The sequence below is a fragment of the Neodiprion lecontei genome, chromosome 1, assembly GCF_021901455.1.
Source record: "Neodiprion lecontei isolate iyNeoLeco1 chromosome 1, iyNeoLeco1.1, whole genome shotgun sequence".
Classification (NCBI taxonomy): domain Eukaryota; kingdom Metazoa; phylum Arthropoda; class Insecta; order Hymenoptera; family Diprionidae; genus Neodiprion; species Neodiprion lecontei.
Window position 1 is genome coordinate 24,661,433 of NC_060260.1, and position 23,429 is coordinate 24,684,861.

Below are 23,429 nucleotides of genomic sequence, written 5' to 3' on the forward strand. Positions count from 1 at the left end.
CCAGCTCGGACCTCTTGACATTTGCGGTTGTAAGGTAACTCAGATCCGTAACTTAAGTAGAGAAAAACTCCGTCTAATTAGACGATAATTTAATTGCAAGTCAGCGATGCGCGTCCCGGATTTGGAAATTACATTCAAAAGCCAAGGTTCGAATTTAGCCGAGGTGTTCACAGGAGGAATTGAACCTTGCACACGTATTGCGGACACCGACACTAACGTCTACTAGCACAACTTACGCTGGCCAATGTCCACCGTTGGAATGCAACCCCGGTTGGTTGCTTTCTATATTTAGAATCCAGAGTTTTTCATTAAATATGCGAACAACTTGTCGATTGCGTTCCTCGAGTAACGATAGATAACCAGTTTCAAGGGTGGGCGTAATTATTCATCATCTCGGCCGTGTAACTTTAGATAACCAGATACCTGCAAGGGCCCTCAAGCATCTTGATCATCTGCTCCCGCGCTCGTTAAAAAAATTTTCAAGAACAATCCTTCGCTTTCTACCGCTTTCTCCAAATCCACTCCGATTAGACAATATTTTTATTTATTTATTTATTTATTTTTTTTGTTGTTCACAGCTGCACGAAACTCAACGAAGTCTGTCTATTTCTAAAAGCGTAAACGCATTGACAAAATCGACGTTGTAACGTTGATTTGCGCAACACTGAGAATTCGTTTGCTAAGTTTCGTTGTCTGGATATTGATGATAATTTCAAATTACATCACAACGTGCTTGATTAAATTCTTAACGTCTGTAGTTTCGATGCGAAATAAAATACGAACAGAAAAAAAAAAAGAATAAAAACTGATCAACAATTTTTGGTTATAAAAATTTAGTCTACCGGTATCGACTTAAGCTTGCTAATAATTAGTGTAATTAACGAAGGCTATTTGAAACTATAATACAGCTATTTTTTTCAACCGCAAAGTACAACAGCCTATAAAGATGGATCGATAAGGAAAGAGAGAGAGAGAGAAAGAAAAAAGAGAAGAAGAAGAAATTATACAAAATGCAGCCCGGTAATGTCTTCGAATAATTTACCACTCAAGTAAGCCACATAGAAATGTTTAGTGAAAGGCGTCAAACCATGGTGGAGTGACGGAGATTTCCATACACCTAAATTATACAATCGCATTCGCGTCGAGTAGCTTATAGCATATTAAGGTACACACACTCGTACGTCAACTTGGTTAACGTGAAATAAATTGACCTCTGTTAAACCTAGTGAGAAAACCCCGCGACCTTGATGAAACCTTTACGCATAGTTAATCTGAGAATGCGACAAGTATACATATATATATATATATATATATATATATAATTATATATACGAGTAGGTTGACGTTATGCGGCCGTAGAAAGAGACCAGCGACGGTGCTTTTAAGGTGATTATTGCTGCGATCTTATCGTCGAGAAATGGGTACAAACACACACACACACACACACATGCGTACACGCTCGCGTCTTGTAATTTTTCCGTGAAACTGCACGCGCATATGTCTGCCCACGTTGTATGTGGCTGTAAAAGATAAAGAACCGAGTCCAGCCGCAGGAGCCACTTCCTGCCTGGAACCCGCAAATTACAGCTGCTACGAAGAACGGAGAAGAATCCCTCTTGTGGGTACTTAACAAGTCATTCGATACCGTTTTTTCCTCCGTTTTTAGCTTCTTTTTTATTTTTTTTTTTTTGCACGCATAAACATCGCCATAATCATCATCGTCAAGCTGCGATTCCAGCGAATCTATGAGGTAGAAGTTGGTAACGTTACTGTAACGATGCATGTTTAGGAAGGATCGTTACTTCGCACCTTTGTGATCGTGTGAAGTTTAGTAAACCGTGATAGAAAAAAAATATACTCATATTTCGAAAAACCAACTTATTGATGGTCGTTCTTAAATTGCGGAATAACGATTTATGCATGATTTTTGACCGGATGTTTTTTTATGTACGTCAGCGTTGTTATCTTGAATCTGACTGGTGCTGATCAAAGCTCCGTATAAGGTCACGAGGTCGAAGTTAGCAACGTTACTGTAACGATGAGTGTTTAAGAAAAATCGTTACTTCGCCACTTTCAAGTTGTCTAAAATTCAGTAAACGTTAACGAACAAGACACACTCGTAGTTTGTGAAGACAACTCCTTGAAAGTCATTATAAAATTGCACAATAGTGAATTTTTCCCTGATGTTTCGTTACTTTAACATTGCTAACTTCAGCCTCTTACATGTGCGCATATACATGGATCTATTTAATACGTATATTATACCGCTACAAAAAAAACTTCATTTTTTTTCAATCTCCCACTTCGTGAAAATATAATTTATATAATAACATAATATTAAACCTCGTGAAGGGAAATCGTCGGGCGATTTTTTTAAGCGGTGCCGCATTGAGTGTTTGTATTTACCATTTGATTAACAAGTAAAAAATCCAATTCTAACGGCTGGAGGGAGATAATAATTTTTATTCCCAACTCAACCGTAAAGTAAACTTTTTTGACCTGAAAAACGGGACGCAAGTAGCATATTTTTCCCTCGAACGTATTTACGGGAAATATGAGACCATATTTATTACTTTATTCCCTTGTTACATAATGTACCGTTCTATACGAGAGACGGAACTCTGTATGGGAGCGTTTGACGTATATTGTAGTATATAGTTTAATGTATACAGTATGCATCGAAGAATCTGTTAAACGTTTCACAGATGTACTTTTCACTGGTTTGACGAGATAATCTGAAGAGCATCGCAGAGTGCGTATCTTATCGGTTACCGAACACGATAGCCAACATCTCACCGATAAAAAATTATCGATGGAAATAACACCGTTATTAACTCGAAGGCGATAAAGTTCGTGCCAGCTTTTAATAACTAAGTACTCTAAAAATGTCGCTGCACAGGACAGGCTTGTTATCCGAGGGAGTATCGCTACGCGTCACGATTTTTCTACACCGCTTTATCAGTCGCATCTTGGTGTAAACGTGCGACAAAACTTGTGAACCGAACTGAAGGTTTAAATTATATGTACTGGATGTCTGTAATTCAAAGAGTTTGGTCGCTGTCTCTAAGTTTGGATTTTTTCGTAATATTCACCATCACCGATTACACAGGAAAGATTTATCTTCTACAAAACTAATTTTAAGAATAGCGTTTTCGAATAACTGCGTTTGAACGACTTTTTTAAGGTCCGTTACAAACCTCTGCCTCTCAAATTTACCGTCAATCGTCATCACTGCCAGTGGGCAGGTTAGTGATAAATCGAGACTAACGCTCGTCATTTTTTGACAAGACGATACCGGTATTATCAATAAAGATTTAGGACGTCGCTAAAGATTGAGAGTTACGGAGATTAATGAAGAAGGGATTCGAAAAGAAGCCGCGGATCCGCCAATTCTTCTCTTCCTCTAAACTTCCGTCGATTGCATTGCGGTACACTTGGGTTCAGTGATTCTGAGACGGTTCACTTTTAGGACAATTCGGTCAAGTTGGCAGTGCCGAATCAGTACGCAGCGCCGCCACAGGCTAGCCGCGAAACTCCATTTCCAACCAAAAAATACAAAATTCGAGGGTCATAGGTTACGTTATGCTTACGAAGATTGAGCCTGTCTTACGACCAGTTAGCGGTGGCGCTGCTGTTAGATTCTGCGTTACCAACCTAACCAACTTGTCCAAAAAATTAGGTGACTCGGAATCACTGATCTTTAGTATGCAAAGAATTTTTGTTTCAATCAATGCAGCCAGTGACAACTCGTAAAGCGCACAAGGTATAAGGTATAAGAAAGCGCGTCGATGTGACTTGTTGGCGAAGTCGATGAGGTGGTACTATCATCAAGGAGCGAATTTTGTGAGCGCCAAAGCAGGACGACCGGGGTATTATTTATTAACGAATTTTTGAACGTTAAAGCGAGGAGAATTATAGTCCTTTTTTATTATATTTATTTACTTGTCCTAGAAAAGTCATTCAAAAATTATTTCCTCACCTCAAGCCTTGCTATTCTTCCAATTTTCGTGAAAAAATTATGTGCATAAACCGGGCAGCTTAACCCCACTTTATAGCTTCGAAATAATAATATCGACTCGTACCATTCGGTGTTTCAATGTTTTTCAATGAAATTTAGAATCCTTCTGAAATGAACAGTGTGAGTCTTGTCAACTTCCCGTTTCTCTGTTTTCAGAGAAAAAAGGAAGTTATTATAATTACCCGGTAACGGAAAAGTTGAGTTTTCGTTAGATCTCGATGTTTAAAGATCTAGATAATCACTTCTGACCATTTTCCGATGGACGTCTGTGCATGTGATCAATTTTTTCGTTCGTAAGATTCCCAAAAATAAAATAAAAATAATATCTTGAGAATGGACGAATGGATTCAAATAAAAATTGGTACTGTCAGGTTTTTTGGGTCGTTGATCACGAATCTCAAGTCAGATTTGAAAAATTTTAATTTGGAGTGTTCAATAAGGTGAAAAAAAACAAGCTGAGAACACTTAGATTTTGATGAAAATTGGTACTCGAAGGTTTGTTGGGTGGCTGATCGCGAACCTGAGGTCAGATTTGCGAAATCCAAAATGGCGAATCCAATACGGTATAAAAAAAAAATCTAAAAATATTGGGGTTATGGTAGAAATTAGTACTTTTAAGGAATTTTAGAACAACTTTCTAGGAGTTTGAATATCAAATTATCATCTTACGTATATTTGATTTAATATGGCTGGCTAAATTTCAGACAATCCTGAAGTTGCGAAGTAACAATTTTTCCGAAACATGCATCGTTAAAGTAACGTTACTAATTTCAACTTCATTGTTTTTTGTTGTTTCCTACCACTCTCCAAGAATATACATTGATTATTAAAAATAAGTATAACGAGACTAGTTCCCCGGTTCGATCCTGTCTTAAAAAATAAAATCACAGGTTCGACGATTTACCTCCACGATACTTAGACATAATTTCAGACACAATTGTCAGTAATTTTAACGTATTTGAATTTTAACGTGTTCCACTTGTACTGATTTCTTGATGGTGCCACCTTAAGAAGCCGCGCCTCGACTCTCTCGAGACTGGAGATTATAATAAAAACCGAGAAGAAGTTGACAGAGGACCGCTATGGAGCTCAGGGATAGGTGCACGTCTACGCGATCCAGGATCCAGCGCATCCAGCAGCCGTGGCCTCACCTGCGGGTTGGGCTAGGCTGATGGACCACTAGAGAGAGAAGACGCGACGTTGCCTCTCTCTTCTCTCTCTCTCTCTCTCCCTCTCTCTCTCTTTCTCGTGAAGCGAGTCGAGTTAAATGCAGATCGATGAAAGAACGATCGTACAAGTATGAGACGAATATAAATGGACATTTATAAATTTATTTCGAGAAATCAGAAGAAACGCGCGGCGTCGCGTCGTGTCTGTAATGCGAGAGAACGTGAGCCGCAAGACGTACAACTTATGCTGCACGGTCATCTATAACCTTATACATTATACATATGTACTGTATATGATTTTATATCATACATAGATGCGCGTAGCTTGCTTGCAACACGCTTTTGGTCGTCCCTCTATTAATTAAGCTTGCGGTCGGTACGAGAAATCTGTGACGATTTATCACGGAAAATTCCATGCCAATTTTACAATATAGTTTATCAACCCTGACGATTTAGGGTTAATTTCACATTTTTTTATTATTCTTTTCTCTTTCAATCGGTATCTCGACTTTGTGGGGCAGTTTTTGTATTCTCATCCTCGGCGTATTTGTTTCTAACCGTGAAATTTTATGTTCAGAAAATGCCGGTACAGGGAAAAACTTTGTGAGAGGTACAATGACGATGAGCGACCTTTGATTGTGAAATTGCATTTCGTTAAATCGGTAAAATCGTTTTTACTTTTTTCGTAAAGATCGTATCAAGTCGTCAAGTATTCTCTATGCGAATATAGTTTTAGCTGTAAAACAAAGTGAATATTAAAGAAAAAGGAGAAGTGTCTTTGGACAAAGAAAAAACGCAACAATTACTGATAAAAATCCAATTCGTGTACATTTAAAGGCGTCGAAATAGATAAAACTTATCAATTTTGGGCGAATAAATGTGGTGGTCCACTTTTGCAAAAGGTACAAAATTATCGTTATGTATTCTAAAATTTGAAAGTCTGTTTTCGAAACTTTTGAGGCAAACGTTTTTCAAGCTTAAAATATAGCAACTATTACCTCGGTATAAAAACGACTATCCAATTCAATGCAAAATATGCATGTATTCTATATTACAATCGTTAAACAGCTCAATTTTTGCAGTGATAAATATTTTTCCTTTTTCTTTTATTCACATTCCCAGATACATGTGGGATCCAGATACTCGCAAGAATTTATCGAAGCACCGCGATATCAGGTTTTTACCAATCGGTTACACATGTGCAATCAAGTTGCCCAAATTCAGTGGCGTAATACGGATTGCGGAAGGATACTTGTACGTTTTCTTCATTTTAAAATGTTGAAAATGTTACGATGCAAACTCACTTGTAATAATATAGCTATAAATGTAATTTATGGAAAAAACAATGACACGGGCAGATTTATTTCAGGTTACATTTTCAAAAGTTATTTTCTTTTTTTTCCAGCCCAGTTTCAGGTGATTATTAAAAAATACTTGTGATCGATAGTGCAATGATATTTGAAATCTTTCGTAACTTTCTATCTTTGGCACCGATTTGGATTTGAGTTTCGATGGAAGCGATAATTAGCTTCTCCGTATAATTTCTGCCCACTCTCTGCAGATGAATAATGACGCACGAATGGTGAATGGGTTTTTCCTACCCAGACACAATATCGACCTACCAAGAAACCTGCCATGAAGATTCTTCATACCTGAACATAATAATTAAAATACAATCAAGTGCCAACGATTTATATTTTCACCTTTTTACAGTATCAAAGTATAAGGCATAGGAGGCTAATTTTGTTATTACCGACTTGTCGACTCGTTGATCTGCGCAATATCACGGTAGTTTATTATATCCGTGTCAGTCGTATTGCTGCATGTAACGTATTTCAATGTCACGCGGACTAATTTGCACGCTGTCATATTTTACAGCGAGCTCTGGAAATCGCTCGAATGGTATTCTCATCATTCACGATCAGCTGAAGTTAGGTAAGATTAAGTTAGATTAGACTTGTTGTGAGTAAAAAGTTCAAGTAACCCAAGGCAGCTGCTTCTTTCCGTTTCCTGGTGCAGCGCGTGATGTCATCGTGAGCTGGCAAATCGTGGGAAATCAAACGTTATCCTGTAAACGCTTTTTGATTTGTAAAAAGAGAAAAATTTCTAAACGTCTGTATTAGGATGGTTCTTATTTAAGGCTCGAATAAATTTTTTATCGTTGGCCCTCCAAATCAGCTCGTAATAATTCAGAAAACATGTTATTATTTTGTTAGATTTTTATCTCAACTTTAACCCCCGCATGTGAGAGAATTTTCCCATTTGAAATACACGAGTTTCGGCCACATTCTCAGTATATATTTTACTGTAAGAGTAATAGCGTTAAAAACAATCCGTAACTGCGAGATTTTAGACGGCATTGATGCTACTATCTGATAAAAAAAAGTCACATCATCGTACCAGGCAATCTAGACGACTTGCACACCATCTAAATCTGACTAAAAGTGACTAAAGGTGACTAAATGTGACCAAAAGTAACTAATAGTCAGATTTGTAGGACCTGCAATTCGTCTAGATTGCTTAGTTTGATGATGCGAATTTCTTCATCGGATAGTAGCACCAATGTCTAATAAAATCTCGCAGTTGCGGACTGTTTTTAACATTATGACTCTTAAAAAACACGTGTGTATTTTAAGTAGAGAAATCCACCCTCTTACAGGCAGGGTTTAAAGTTGAGATAAAAATCTTAAAAAAATACAGAATTGTTTTTAAATTATTTGGAGTGGATTTGCTGGGCAAATGTTAAAAAAGTTGGTCCGAGCCCTAAATAAGGACCGCCCTAATCTAGACGTCTATGGTAATTAATGAATTTGTGTTCCTCAGCAGATCTCTCATCCATCATATTATATTAATAACCAGTAAAATTTGTACTTTCGCAGATGACAAATGTGTTTTTGATACAATATATTCCGTACAAATTTACGGTTTTCACGTTAGCATGTCAAAGTCACTAAATTATACACATTTAAATTATTAGCCTTAAAGATTTGAACGAGTTTCACACCTGGTAAAAATTGATACAATGTAGGTATACGGTGAAGGAGGGTAGATTCGTGTGAGCGATTTAACGGTGGTGTTTGTCATTCGATATACAGGAGAAACCGGTTGTTATCCAGAATTCCGAATTTATTCGAACACTCCGCCTGCTGCGTAGCCATCAAGCCTCTCTCTCTCTCTCTCTCTCTCTCTCTCATCTGACAACAAGTCGACCCGAATCTCTCCGCACACGCGGTCTTTACTTCTTCTTCGACTCTTTCTCATGCTCTTCCAGTTTTCGCATGTAAAAAATGAGAACTAAACGAGCGAGTTGTGTGTATCTTATAATACAGGATGCATGGACTACACATGAGCAGGCTAGCTGATCCACATTCGCAAAACTGGGCCATTAAATTGTAAAACATGTAAGGCTCATAACCGCTCGGTGAACCGCATCGTATGTAACACTGTTTTTACGTACCGGATGTTTAATTCGAGGTACAAAAAAAACAAAACAAAAAAGATCAATTACGAAATCAATTATATCTCGAATCTTCCCACGATGTGAACCTTAAACCGACCCAACGTATCATCTCGATTAATTTATGAATATCAGCAACGTATGAAAAGCAATTTCCATTTTCTACCTAGAAATATATTTTTCGATTGTGATAAAAAATGAAAATTTCTCTCAGTGTATCTCTGTGATAGTTTCTTTCCACCAAAATACAGTTCGGTGTTAATCCCGACATGCACAGTGTCTGCACCCTCCGCCAGCTGTTCGGAATGAAAAGAAGAAGGTATACGTACAACGTAGTCCAGGGACATTGCCGTTGGCACAAAGAGCACGAATTGGGCAGATGATACAGCTAGAGCCGAAACAGATACGGAAGGTGGACGAGTAGGCGGAATAAGGCTCGAAAAAGCATCGACACAGATTTGAAAGTATTGTTCTTCGTTGGCGGATGAACGAGCCTTACTTATCCGTACCACGTTGATATTTCACCTCATCGCCTCCGGGCCATGTCCGATATTTCCTTTCAGACATTGCTGCACGTATTAATTTGTGGATGAAGAAAACTGCAGGGTTGCACGTAGTAACGATGTATAATAAGCAAGTAATCACGTTGTGAAGTATGAATTTCGGCAAGATGTGCTGGATGTTCCAATTCCTGATTACTTCGAACAAAAACACTCCGATAAATTTTCATTTCATGCAGAAATAACGAAATCGCATGGATTCTACGAATTGACTATTGCGATTTCATAGAATCCATGCTATTTCTCTATTTCTGAGTCAAATGAAAATGTATTCGAGCGTGTTTGTTCAAAATTGCATAAAATGGGGATGTTGAACCCTTTTTCGAGATTCAGGTAGGTGGACTTTTCGATATTTGGAGGTGTATACCTCAAGGTTGAAATCGACCAGGACCCCCTTGAGCTGCAACAATATCGCGAATGGTACCAAATGGATGTACCTACTTTAAGTCGAAAGTTGCCAAAGTATGATTTTTATGACGAAAGAAAACACAATGCGAATTGCTAATTGGAAGACAGAGGAACGATATTGTGCTTGGCCAATGGCGTGTACCGGTTGCGTAATGAAATTCGTTGATAATTGACTCGATTGTATCGTCCTAGAGGTAGCAATTGAATGATACAATGCGGACGTTATAATTGCTGGTTTAATAATTAACAAGTACCTGTATACCTTGAACAAGTCCCTTGAGGAGGAAGAAAGAAGAAGAAAAAGAAGAAGAAAAGAAAATAAAATGATTCGTGAAAGAACCGACAAAAACAAAGGTTTCACGACGATCAAAAGTGCGAGATGGTGCCGACAATTTTGCTGAAATAAAATTCCTTGACTTCTCCCGTTAAAAAATCCCGATTTCCCTAATTTTTCTCAACAAGACTCAAGTAACGCTTCGGTGACTTTTACGACCAAGAGCTCCAGAAATTATGCACCTTCGATACACGAGTTTGGATTGAAAAAAACGTATAGTATTGGATCGTTTTACACAAGTAATTAGAAATTGAACGATACCATTTTCGTAATTTAGCTTAGCTAAATTTACGAAGCGTAGCTGAAGCTTGAAAACAGTTTATAAAAAAGTACGTTTTTCCCTGCGGTCCGTCACAATTTCTTGACTATTCCCGATTTTCCCGAATTTCCCGACTTTTCGCCAATCCGGTTACAGTATCCTACAAAATACCTTGTTATAATATAATGGAAAAATTTTGTTCGCAGTTTAGGTTCACCAATTTAATTTCAACCGGCACAAAGAATCGAAGAATCGGCAGCGGGCTGAAACGGCGAGATCTATAGGGTTAAAAACGCGCAAGGAATAAGTGCCGATTGGAGGGCGCAGTCGAGATAAAGCTTTTGGGTGTGGTTGATTACAGTTCACCTCCGGCTTCTCCGGCGTTCCTGGCTTTCGCGTGATTTAACGCTTTATACCATAAAGCTCCGTTCACAACAAAAGTTACGCGGTGCAGATGCACCGGTTCTGATTATCTTATTGATCGATTTTTGATCACTAATAAAGTAAAGAGCTGCAGCTTTGTGTATTAAAAACTGGTGGCCTAAATTCGCTCAAATTCGGGTTTTAGTCACGAATTATGTGATTGAAGAGATCGAAAGTCAAATTAATAAATGCAACGTTTCAGAAAGTTGGCAACAAATGGTGTACGTATGTCAAGGGGGCGTTCGCTCATAGATCGAGTGACAAGCGATTTCATTGATTTCAATAATTTCAAGCGATTTTAAAGCGACTGCTTTCCGAAGTCTAGTTTCCAATGCGGTTTGTGATTTCGACAAGTGAACAGACGTGCGATGTCACGCAATTTCAATCGATTTTGAACGACTTTAAACGATTTCAATTGGCTTCAAGCGATTTCAAAGCGACTGACAATTTCTACAAGTGAATATACAAACGATTTCACGTGATTTCCCTATGATTTCAGGGGATCTTGTACGATTTCAACCGATTTCAACTGGTTTTAAAGTGATTTCAAGCGATTTCAAAGCGACCGCTTTCCGAAGTGGCTGACGATTTCAACAAGCGATTACTTCCTCGATGTAAGTATACCGTGTACGTTTACTCCACAACTATCCAGTTCAAGACAGCTTCGCGTTAGTACAAATTTATTTCCCATTCCGAAACAAGGTCTGAACATTAGTTTGAACTCGCGTAGGTGCACCATTAGAACGCGATTTGATCTGCACGGATCGCTGCACATCTGGTCCGAAATTTGAAATCAAAATTAAACTTTATCACCGTGTATAACGCGTGAGTTATTTCATTATTTATTATTTCCTATGCTAATCCGTCATGCGTTAGAGGCGTGGCACGTTTCCGCGAGAAAAAGTTGGCGCGATAGGTAGGGAGAGAGAGAGAGAGAAAGAGAGAAAGAGAGTGGAACAAGAACATAGAGAAAAAAATGTGATTATAGATATATTTGCATACATCATAATAAACGCGTTGACACATCGTAGTCATGTATACGTAATCCTGCGTGACATAATCATGCTACCGGAGTGAAGGAAGGAAAAAAATAAAATAAAAATCAACCAACTAGTGTAAAATTATTTAGCTTCAATTATTATATTAACACCCGTCGCACACGTATAAACGCGTGAATTCGTGGTAGAAATTAAAACACTGCCGCGTTTCCAACCGCTGTATGTTATTCGTTGTTCAAGTCTATCTAATCTATCGAAAACTTATATAATAACGGATATGCTTGGATAAATTTTATTATTGTAGCCTGGCATCGGCGTCGGATGACTTTGTAGGTGAACGTTGATCGAAATGATTGTGCGGAAATACCGCAAACGTTGCCTAATTGCCGGTGAGTATAATCTGGATGCAGAGATTGCAGACACTGTAACCGATTCGTTCAACGAAGCGTGAAATCATCAATGAAACCATATCGTCCCCCCCCCCCTTGATCGTCCGATTCATTTTCCTCTACAGCTGTGATGGCAATCGAGGTGCCGTTGTACTTACACGGAGTGAAAAAATTTGCTTCAATTTATACCGTGTACCCATAGTATAAGGCATTCCCTGCCAACTCGAGCAGGTTCTGATTTCATCATTTTTAATTTGCTCGAAACTTTTTCAGATTATCGTAGCATCTCTAAAATCCGCGATTGTTTTGTTTTTTTTGTTAGTTATTTTACACCACAGTTTTGAATTCTGAACATTCCAACATTTTTACATTCACGGTTCGCAAAAATTTCTCACGGATTTCGTTTTTTTTTATCACACATCATTTATTTTTCTCACATGTTTGTATCAGAGTGCCGAAAAATTTTTAGATTTTTTTTTTCAAAACTTTAGAGACGTTTGATTTTCCATCGTTCGTGTAAAATTTTTTCGAAATCGTATGGATTTGAAATCAAACCTAAAGATACCTACTTGAATATTTTTGCCAATGTACCAAAATTTTGTAAGGCTAAATGAATTTGATACCAAATATCAATCTCGTGCATTATTTATTTGTTTGTTTGTTTGTTTTTTTTTTCTATTTTTTTTGTCAATTTTGTCGATATAACAAAATTTCGTAAGGCTGAATAAATCGACGTCAATCTTTTCGATACAAATCTTGCCATTAATTTATTAAAATCAAATATAACAATAATCGGAGAAGAGATAAAACTCTGAAATTTCATTTGAGAAGAGTCCAACCAATTTACAATTATTGCCTGTCAATATAAACAGGGGGAGTGGGGGGGGGGGGGGGGGGGGGGGGTCGAAGCAACTCAATTAGAGATGTAAAAAAGTATCGCTGAGAGAGCGTAAAGACAGAAGAATCGGCGTTAAAAACCGCGAATCGTGTCACGGTAAATTTAAAGAGTAGCCTAATTATTACCGGTACGCGACGTTAGATTTCTTTTTTGCTTTTTTTTTCCTTGCATCTTTCTTGTTCCGAGTAAACATACATGTTTGAATCGAGATACGCCGGTTCAAGTCTCGTAATTCCAATGGGAGGTGCAGAGTTGCTATAGAGGAATAGGATAAAGTAGACGTTTAGACACGCGATCGCAGAACCAAAGCTTCCCAGAATCTGCCCGGTACTCTATTTAATTTCTTATGTAATAAAAGCGTACGCGACATACTTTTAAGCAATTTATACTAACGGCAAGGAGAGGAAAAAAATGAATTTAAAAAAAAAATAAAAAAAAAAATAAATAAATATATTACCATGCGGTACGGCTCACGTTTTTATCGCGCCAATGCCATCACAAAAAAAGACATCTCAACGAGTGAGTCGAGATTACCAGATGCCTCATACTTTGCTCGAATCGTATATGTACCTAACTCCAACTGAAGCCGTTCTCGTTTTTCTGCTACATGACTTTATTTTGTTGACATAATTTCAAGTTTCGCAAATTTTTATAGTCACACGCAACGAAGCTAGAAGCGTGTGATTAAATTTCCTCGCCCAAAGTCACGCGCATTGCCTCGCCCGACCAACCCAATGACGATCACATTATTTCATGCATTTTGTTGATTAAGAGAACGCCAATCGTACGATACGGATTATTACGATTAACGAGTGGTATCGAGAGACAAAAGTTAAGGAGTCGTTGGATTCTGAGGTGAATACGACGTCCGTCTTGAAGAGAAAGATTTGCAGATGAAGAGTGTCGAGCACTGCGGCGTGTAAGAAGAGTTACGGGCTTTGAGAAGGAGTCGCGAATTGTACTGCAGGCTTCTACCGCGAATTCCACGAAGGTGGAAACGGCACTTAATTCGAAAGCTTAATTGAATGTGATAATTCAATCAATTCCAAGTAGCACGCAGAGCATGAGAGTTAGGAGATTCGCTACTCGCGCAAGTCCTGCCTGCAGTATACTTATACTTACGGTAGCTTCGCTCAAACTTGAATCAAGAACAGGTGCAGAGGTCTCATTGGAATACGTGGCTAGTTGGAACTCGAGCCAAGCCTTCAAGGACCGATTCGATAATAAACGTAAGCATATACGTATACCTACGTATATATGTAAGGATGTTACATCTGTGCAGGCGTAACGTATTCCCGATACTTGAACAAGGTAACAATAATATCGACCGATGTGTAATAAAATGAAAAAAAAAAGAAAAAACGAGGAAAACTTACGGACGAGTTTCCAATCGTGAACTTGGTTTATTTCGTATTATTACTACCTGTAGTCACACTATCGCGTCGGTATACCGCAAGATATCGATTATCGTGAAAATAAGCTATAACACGACGAGGGAAAAATACGTTCGACTGAGACCTGAATTTTTTTTACCACAAGACGAATATCTCGGATTCGTAAGTTTGTCTGCAGTTTGAAAGTTTAATTGCAGTAACTGCTTGAGGATCAATGGAATCCAGAATCTCGTCACTCGATTAGCAAATCCGAATAACGCAATATATAAGACATCAAGAATTTCAGTAAAGATTTTATAATTATTAGGCTGAAGCTAGTAACGTTACTATAACGATGCATGTTTCGGAAAAATCGTTACTTCGCACCTTTGGGATTGTCTGAAATTTAGTCATTCGTAAGAAAAATGAATAAAAACAAAAAAAAAAAAAAAATAAAAAAAAATACTCATATTTTGAAAATCCAACTTCTAGAAAGTCGTTATTACGTTAACGTTACTAACTTCAGCCTCGTTTATAATGAGAGCGTTAAAAATCATAAGACTGGTTATTTCGTTTTTTCCTTAATTTTTATTCAGACTGCAGTTGGTCCCAATTTACCCATAAATTTTTTATCAAAATCGTTGATGCAAAAACGTCTACGACAGCAAATAAATGCATGCCTATGGCGAAAGATAATTTTCATTACTATATATATGATTGCACGGTTCTCAACAGACACGTTTCAGTGCATATATCGATTGAAAACCAAATTACATACCAATGACTGCACGGGTTTTTACACAATCTGCGACTCAATTATGCCTTACGGGTGCAGCCTGCACTCACCGGTATTGTATTATGTATACCTTTACAAACGGGGAGCGATGCGAGACTTTTATATAAGCTGTGCCGGAGGGCCGTGAATTTGTGATCGATACCCAGCTGCGACAATGTGAATTTTTCAAACAGCATCACGCTGTCGCAGATCGACGGTCATGTATATATCAGGCCCTATTTTCTAAATTTGAGTTCGCAATTAAAAGTATACGTGGGGCGTTCCACCCCAAAGCGAAAAAGATTTTACTTATTTTCAAGCATAGTGTAGAGTGTAAAAAAATCAGCTTTGACTGAGTTTTAGATTTTTTGGACCGCGGGTTTGATTTTTACTGCTCCCGAAAACACGAAAACCTAATTTTCGAATGCATAGCACTGATCGATTGGTTTGAAATTCTTCTCGTGAGTTAATTGTTAAAAAAACGAAAATCTTGATAACGAGATGAAAATAGGCGAAAGAACGTTTAGTTGAAATTTAATAAATTTCTATTCATTTCGATTTTTCTCACGTTTTAATTACTCGTTTCGCCTGTATCTTCTGAATCAAAGGCTGGCCCACGTACATTTCGGTATGAAAATTTTCATGTCTTAACGAACGATTAATGAGAAAAATTTAAAGCCAATCGACCGAGACTATCAATTCGATAATTAGGTTTTCCTATTTTTGGGAGCAGTAAAATCAAACTCGTGGTATAAAAAAATCCACAACTCAGCAAAAGATGTTTATTTATACATTCTACACCGTGATTAAATTTTTTTCAAAATCCCCGATGTCGACCAATTTTGAAACGCGATGTTTGAACATGAAAAACGAACCACCGGAAGAAACGGCCTGCAGTCATGATGGTTAGATAGAAAAAAAGTAGCGAGCGATGTTTCGCGCATTCGGTCTTGTAACGAAAGTGAAGTTCAATTAATTGGACGTCTCGACCATTTCCGAATGACAATAAACACATCGGAAAGGTGCGGGTAACGTGTATAAGATATTGGAATATACAATAATGAGCAAAAGGTTGAATAACAGTCGCACGGCACGTGCCTTATACACGATTTGGCTCGACGCTAATTAGTCACAGGAGTTGGTTTTAATTATAAATAAGGAAACGCGTTTCGGGCATGAAAGCTAGGTTGGTAGGTATCTACGGTACGAAGGGGAGAGGGGAACGATTTATTACAATTCGGTGTAAAGCTTACAGCCAACAGCGATGACGATGAGCTTCAAGTTTCCAACGGCGCGTTACGCAAGCTGCATTGTTCATGATTTTCCAAGATTTTCCGTTTATAATTCGACGACGCCATTAATACGCCGGTAATTTCGTTACAATATCGTACTTCCACAATATAAATTATATATATATATATATATATACATATATATTATTATTATTATTATTATTATACGTTATAGGCACGAGTTTATTATCGGTAACGCTCGTTTTAGCAAGCCTTGTATTATACGCATGTATAATTGCTCACGCGTGCCGCGGAGGAATAACAGATAGCGGTGAAATTACAACATCACGGGTACATTGATATACACGTGCACGCAGAAATACAAACGAATCGCGTGTTGGTATGGATTACATATGACGGCGAACGCGACCAACAACTCCTTAAAAGTAATTCTAACTTAGCATTGGCCCGGATTCATTTATGTTTCAAGATTAACTGCTCTCTTAATGGGTTAAGATCGTTTTCATATTATACCTGCTCTCGGGAGGAGAGCAACACACGCGTAGACACGCGTGATGTGGTTATTATTCCAGTGACATATTTACGCGTCGTCGTCAACTTCGTACTGCAAGATTCTAATATCAAGTCCTGTATAATTGGTGACGAATTGACTGTGAGTTGCGAAAGTTTCGATGGAATAAAATACCGAATACGATCGAAAGAATGTACGTGCGATAAAAACTCTGGTAATGTTTACGGGTTCGTTGACCATTTTTACAAGTGTAACTCAGAGATATCTCATCGGATCATTGAAATGTCGGGAATGAAAAACGCCAATATTCCGAATTATTTCATGGCGAAAATTGAAGTAAAGAGATCGAACTTTTACGAAACAACAAAGCTTCGAACGGTCGGAAACGGTCGACGGCTCAAAGTTCCGAAATGCAAGATTCCAAAAATTCAAGTTATACTAAAGAGCAAAGTTCCGAAAAGTAAAGTTTCGATACAGGCTAATACCAAAAGTTAAAATATACTCACACATCGTAGTTTACTCAACGAGTGGGTGTAAAAAATCTGAAAGACCGAAGATCGGAATGACCAGGATTCCGAACGTAAAAATATCGAACATCCGGAACAAATAAAAATCAAAGTGGTGAAATTTCTCCAAGCCGGAAATTCACAGAACTGAAAATCTTCGATCATTCGGAATTTCGCTGTTTCGGATATTCAAATTTTCTCAACTTCGTCCTTTCGGAACTTTGAGTGTCGGGTTTCGGACCATTCGAAACTTCGATGTTTCGACAAAGTTTGATTTTTTTACTTTAAGTTTCGCCCGAAACATTCAGAATTTTGCGCATTTAAAACTTTTCAAATTCGGAAATTCAAACCCGTTCCCGAGTTGCATAACTACACGATATTTGGAATCGAAAATATTTTCCGAGGAGGAATTCATTCGCGTAAATGTTGTCTGGAAAATTCAATCCGGGGAAAATCAATCCGAGATTTCTAAGAAGAATTCTGGAACCAAATTTCCACGCATTTCCAACATACCGGTATTAAGGTGTGAATTTTCAATGATCCGTTGATAAAATTTGAAAAAAGCTAAGCTTGAAGATGTCAATAATTCAAGACGAGTTACCTATTATATGAAAGTACAAAAAATTGGTTCAACTTTATTTTTAGCTTTGCCGCGTCGCATCGGAGACTTTTTACGTCAATTTCCTATCCCCGCATTTTCGAAACGTCATAGAAAATTCCTTCCGTATAAATATACCTAGTACGTATAGGTGAAGAGCCGAGCTATTTTCTTCTACTCCTACAGAATTGAGGGTCGATTCTAGCGTGGCGTAAAAGTGACGCTTTTTTAGTCTCCGGCTTCCGGGTGAACCACGTGTGCCAATGTATGAAAGTGTGGGGATGATTTATAGTTTGGAATTTTGCCCGACTACCTTCTGGCAGACGCGCTCATGCAGACCCTCTACATCCCTAAAACCTGCATCTTGAGTGAAATTGGACTTCTCGCCTTTCGCGTGTGCACAAATACACGTTTTATTTACTTTTCGGAAACAACATCTAAATCGGATAAAATATATCGTGGATTCGCCATCGAATTAAATAATACATGTAAAGGGAAAAATAATGCGAAGACGATAATCCTCCTCCTAGTCCGAAACACGTGACGCAAAAAGAACACTGATCTATTCGAAATTCTCCGTTTACGGTTAGAAAACTAATTTTCATATATTGTACCCAGAATAATATACTTCTGTTACTTTCTGTAAGAAATGAAAATAGTCAAAGACTGCGTGTAGTAATCGCAAGTGTGGAAATCTCTTTCGGTCCAGGAGGTGTAAAATAATCGTTCCTACGTCTTCCAAAACAAGAAATTTCCTACTTTTATTTTCTCTTTTTTCACTTTTCCGACTTATCTTCGAGTCTTCGGGTCTGATATACAGTACACGCGTACAGACTGCATAGACATAGGTATGCGTATATAATGCATTCCCGACCAGGGAGAGCCACGTGCGTGACACGTGCTTTGCTTTCCTCACGCTGTTGAAAAACGCCTGAAAATCGTAGACGAGGTGGGTAAAACGAAAAATAATCAACCTACATTGTGTGAGAATTTTTTCCTCCATTTCTGGATTGTTACAAACAATTTGCAACTCGATAAACATATTCAACAACTTGCGACGGCTAGTTTCAAGTGGATTTCACGTATAATCCACGCCAAATGGCAAACACCGATCTCGTCGTCACCAGGCGAGTGATCAATTGTATGAATAATTGAGAGCAAATAGTCCGAGCAGGTGATGCGACAGCGGCTATAATTGCAAAAATGGCAGAATCCAAAGTTGTTGGAAATTTAATTTCCCACAAGTTTGGTCATTATCATTTTTACGCTAGGATCAATATTTGCAGAGTTATACTATCAAGTTTATCAAAAAAATCGTAATAGGTGGAATTTTATTTCCTTCAACTTTGGATTTTACCATTTTTGCTCTAAAGTTGTAAATTAACGAGTTGTTTCAGGAAAACGAAAAAATTGAACTTTAAATAAAGATGGCGGCGAACGCAATGGCGGGATTTTCCCGAAAATCAAGATTTAGACTTTTAACCACCCCCCCCCCCCCCCCAAAGTTTAAAAAAAAAAATCGCTCCCCGTAATTATTTCCATTTAAGGCTATTTTTATGTCTATCTCGACTGGACTATAGCGAAGTCGTCAAAAATCTGGTTCACAAGTATCAGAATCTCTTCCTGTATCGCGCTTGAAATCATGATCCGAATGAATTGGTTCGAGAGGTATTTACGTACTTAATGCACGTGGGTAGAATTTCGAGATATCCCTAATTGCGAGCAGCAACCAGAGCAGCGGGTTTATTTCAATTCGAAGTCATACCGCGCCTCGGCAATATTATATCCATATATGTAGATACGTGCGTGCGGCATGACCTCAGTTCTTAGCAAGTATAAAGCCACTAATTATACACGTTACATCCGACTTGACTGACTCGCTGGCGTTTACGAGACGTCGCGTCGTCTAACTTGCCCACCGCCACCCAACGTACCTATTATATACGTGCATACGTAAATTCCGAATGCTTACACCACCGAATGACGAGGAACTTGAGAAACAACGACGAAGAAGACGAAGACGAACACGGCAACTATATGCCTGTTAGGTGTAATAGAGTGCGTCACTTGTTTTCAATCGTTTATAACATTTCACCGGTATATGGAAATTAGGAGAGAAATCGAAAAGCTCTGACTAACAGACCTGTAAATTCCAAGCGCATTTCTCATAAACCTATATATATATATATATATATATATACATATGTATGTATTAGGGTAGGCCAAAAAAATCGACTATTTTTTTTCACTTTATACTCCGAAAACTTGGTTGGTAGAGACCTCGAAAAAATTCTCTCCAAGTATGAGCTCTTAATTTTAATAGGAAGGTCCTCCGCCTCGCAGTTTTCTATTTTTTTCTTATGGCGAGGAAGAAAAATAAATATCTCGGTATCTACTGTTTATAAAAAAAGAAAATTCGTTTCATATTTTCGTAAGAAATTGAATTCTCTGCAAAAAAGTTCTCTTACAATTTTTCTGTATGCCTTACTGTTCAGATGTTATCGAAGGTTAAAGTTTGATCATTTTAAGGTAAGATGTCGTTTTTTTTTTTACGAATTTTATAACTCTTCAACAAAAAGTCATTATAATACGCGCGACTCATGGTTGTGTCGGAAATTTACTGCTCTACAATAATGGTCTCTCATGATTAGTCGATTAAATGAACCGTTCAAAAGATATTCACCGTCAAACTTCAATGCACACTATTTTTAACAGTTTTTTTTGTTAATAATTCAAACAATTTCAATTTAATTCATTAGTTTCGGGAAAATTTGTAAAATTTTACAAATTTGTTTATTTAAATATATATACACACACACGTATATATGTATATCATAGCAGATGCAACAAAGAATGAGAAAAGAAAATGTGAAAAAAATCCTACGCGGTGTAACAAATTTTTAATCCGGCAAGAAACTCTTCGAATATTTACGTAACGCGTCGCATTCTTTTCTCATCTACCCATACTTATGTATATGTATATACATGGTCATATCGCAGCTCCGTCAGGAAGTAGGGAATCCGGACTGTCGATCTGGCAGCTCTTGTAAAAGATTCTTTTCACAATTCGAACGTAAAAATGAGGCGATTTTTGCCGCTTTCTGAAAATGAATAAAATACCCTGTTTCGCAATGAATTACGTGCGCGTTGGGAAATAGGGAACCATTTCTCCACTAGGTGGGCAAAAACAGTTTTTGTCCATTGGTGAAAAAATATTTCGCCACTAGTGGAGAAATGGTTCGCTATATCCCAACGCGCAAGTAATTCGTTGAGAAATAGCGTACCTTGTTTATTTTTATCAGACGGCCAAAATCACTCAATTTTATATATGTATTGTGAAAAATATCGTGTAAAAAATAAAAAAATAAAAATAAAACCCGTATGTCATAACGATTTTGAGTTTGTACGATATAAGCACTCACTCAGAATCGTCACTTTTGCCCATGCGTCGCACAATATAAAATTACACCATTATACCAAGTCGTCATAATTCCGTGTACAACAATAACGAAAATGAAAATATCAAGGACGAAAGGTCGACGACGCGCGGAGACACGCGAGCTTCTGGATTTATATAATCCCGATAGTAATCCTCGTTAATTATCGACTCGGGTAAACCGGACTCGATCGGTTTTCCAGGCAGGATTTTTGCTAATGGAATATCGACGTAGACCGATCTCGATTCACACGTGTGTAAAATCGCAAGGCGTCGCGTCGTCGGAGAGTGAAGTTTTATCACATTGAAGTTACAGTAAGGATTATTTTGCGATTTTCGAATTGCCCGAAATTCGGTAAACCGTAATAAAACAAAACGTACTCAGATTTCGATATCTCAGTTCCTTAAAAATCGTTGTAAGATTGAAAAAATAGCGACTTCCATCCCCGATCTTCCCCAAAGTTCAACCTCGTGAACTTTTCACCATAGTTTGTATACCCGGCCTGTTACACCATGCATGTGGCCCTGAGGCGCAGGAGAGAAACGGGAATATCGGTGGCTGCATTGACTGCCTCGGTGAACCGGTATGGAATTATTATTGACCTGGTCAGCTGCACTGGCTCTCACAACTCGACGAGGCATCGAGTTAAGGCATGAGTGTAGTACCAGAATGACGTTTGATTAAGGATAAATCGGATCGACGGTTTTTCTTACTCACCCTTTCGTCGAACATCTCCGCAGGCATGCGACTCGCCGTTACTCCGTTCATTTTTTCGCTTCCCCGTATTTTCAACCCGTGCGGATGAATTTTTAATCCGTTTTCAACTGCAGCGAGCACATGTATAATAAGGTTTATAAAACAACAGCTGCCGCTTGATTTACACCGGCAATACGGATATACATAAATACACGTTTATTACCCAGGGGCTTGTAAGCTATTGTATCAAAGAATTGTAATTATCAAGAATAAATTATTACATCCAGAAATATTTCCGGCAAGGATAACGACGCGTTTTTTACACTCTGATTTTTGCTAACGAATTCGTTCACAGTATCGTTGCTCGTATTTTTCTTGTTATTCACACACACATATGTATATATATACTACCACTTTTGTTACACTGTTTAATTGTAAGTGCATACGTTCGTGTATTACGGCTTACTCACAGTGAATCAGTCCGTTGTGTATTCACGGAACTATAAATTTATTCCCCGAACAGAACTGAACACTAATTGTATACTATTATCGTTATCGTTATATACTTTTCGTCTCGTCTGCTGATCGAAACTTGCACACTTGTATACATGCACCAACGAGTGAAAAGTTTCATTGATCGAACTGCGCATACCTTATCAAACACGTTAGGATTTACAGTCTTCGAAGTCGCCTTGAAACGCGAGACCCGGTTATCTATAATGTTATACGTACAGACGCAAGCACGCATGGAATACTTTTGAATAAAGCATAGAGGCACGTACGATATGATGGATTAATTACGAATTGCAACGGTTAAAACATTCGCATTAGACACAGCGCGTCAAAGTTTCGGCGAGGGTCGAATATTCCTTCATGCCTTATTGACTCAAGGTCAACCCGAGAGTTTTGACCGTTGCTTAGTTTATGCCGTCAATCTTTGCCGTTTGTAAACGATCCTCGATTAAGAACTGTTCAGTTGTGTTGCTACCGCGCACCGCATCAGTACGCGATTTCAAACTCCAAGCTTAACCTGAAAATCACTGCGCATGCGCACATTTTTTTCCTCCCGTTGCAAAACACGTGGTGGTAAAAGTACATACCATGATACGTTACGCGATTTCGGAAGTACGGATAAAGAACCGCGCGAGGATTCTCAATTTATTCCATACGCATCATCCGTTCCATTCGGCTTCTTTACTTCCCTGTTAGGACAAAATCACCCTCAATATTCTATCATCATCGAAACCCTGTATATTATATCGAATAACGGGCAATCGATTTCATTTGAAATTAAACGGCAAAAACAAACGCACGCGTCAACGAACGATGTGACTTACTTCGTGGATGTGACTATCGTGTCGGACAAA

General features: G+C 38.2%; 1 protein-coding gene across 2 annotated transcripts in view; it reads right to left on the reverse strand.

Moving 5' to 3' along the window:
• The window catches only part of LOC107223904 (four and a half LIM domains protein 2), a 142,906-nt gene that overhangs the window by 119,081 nt on the left and 396 nt on the right, over window positions 1-23,429 (reverse strand). The window contains exon 2 of one of the 2 annotated variants that reach the window (XM_046743186.1): window positions 22,084-22,776. In XM_046743186.1, the coding sequence (XP_046599142.1) occupies window positions 22,084-22,134 (51 nt within the window). In that variant the 5' untranslated portion in view covers window positions 22,135-22,776. Of the gene's footprint in view, window positions 1-22,083; window positions 22,789-23,429 lie in introns of those variants that run through there. The other variant, XM_046743210.1, reaches the window with a different exon arrangement.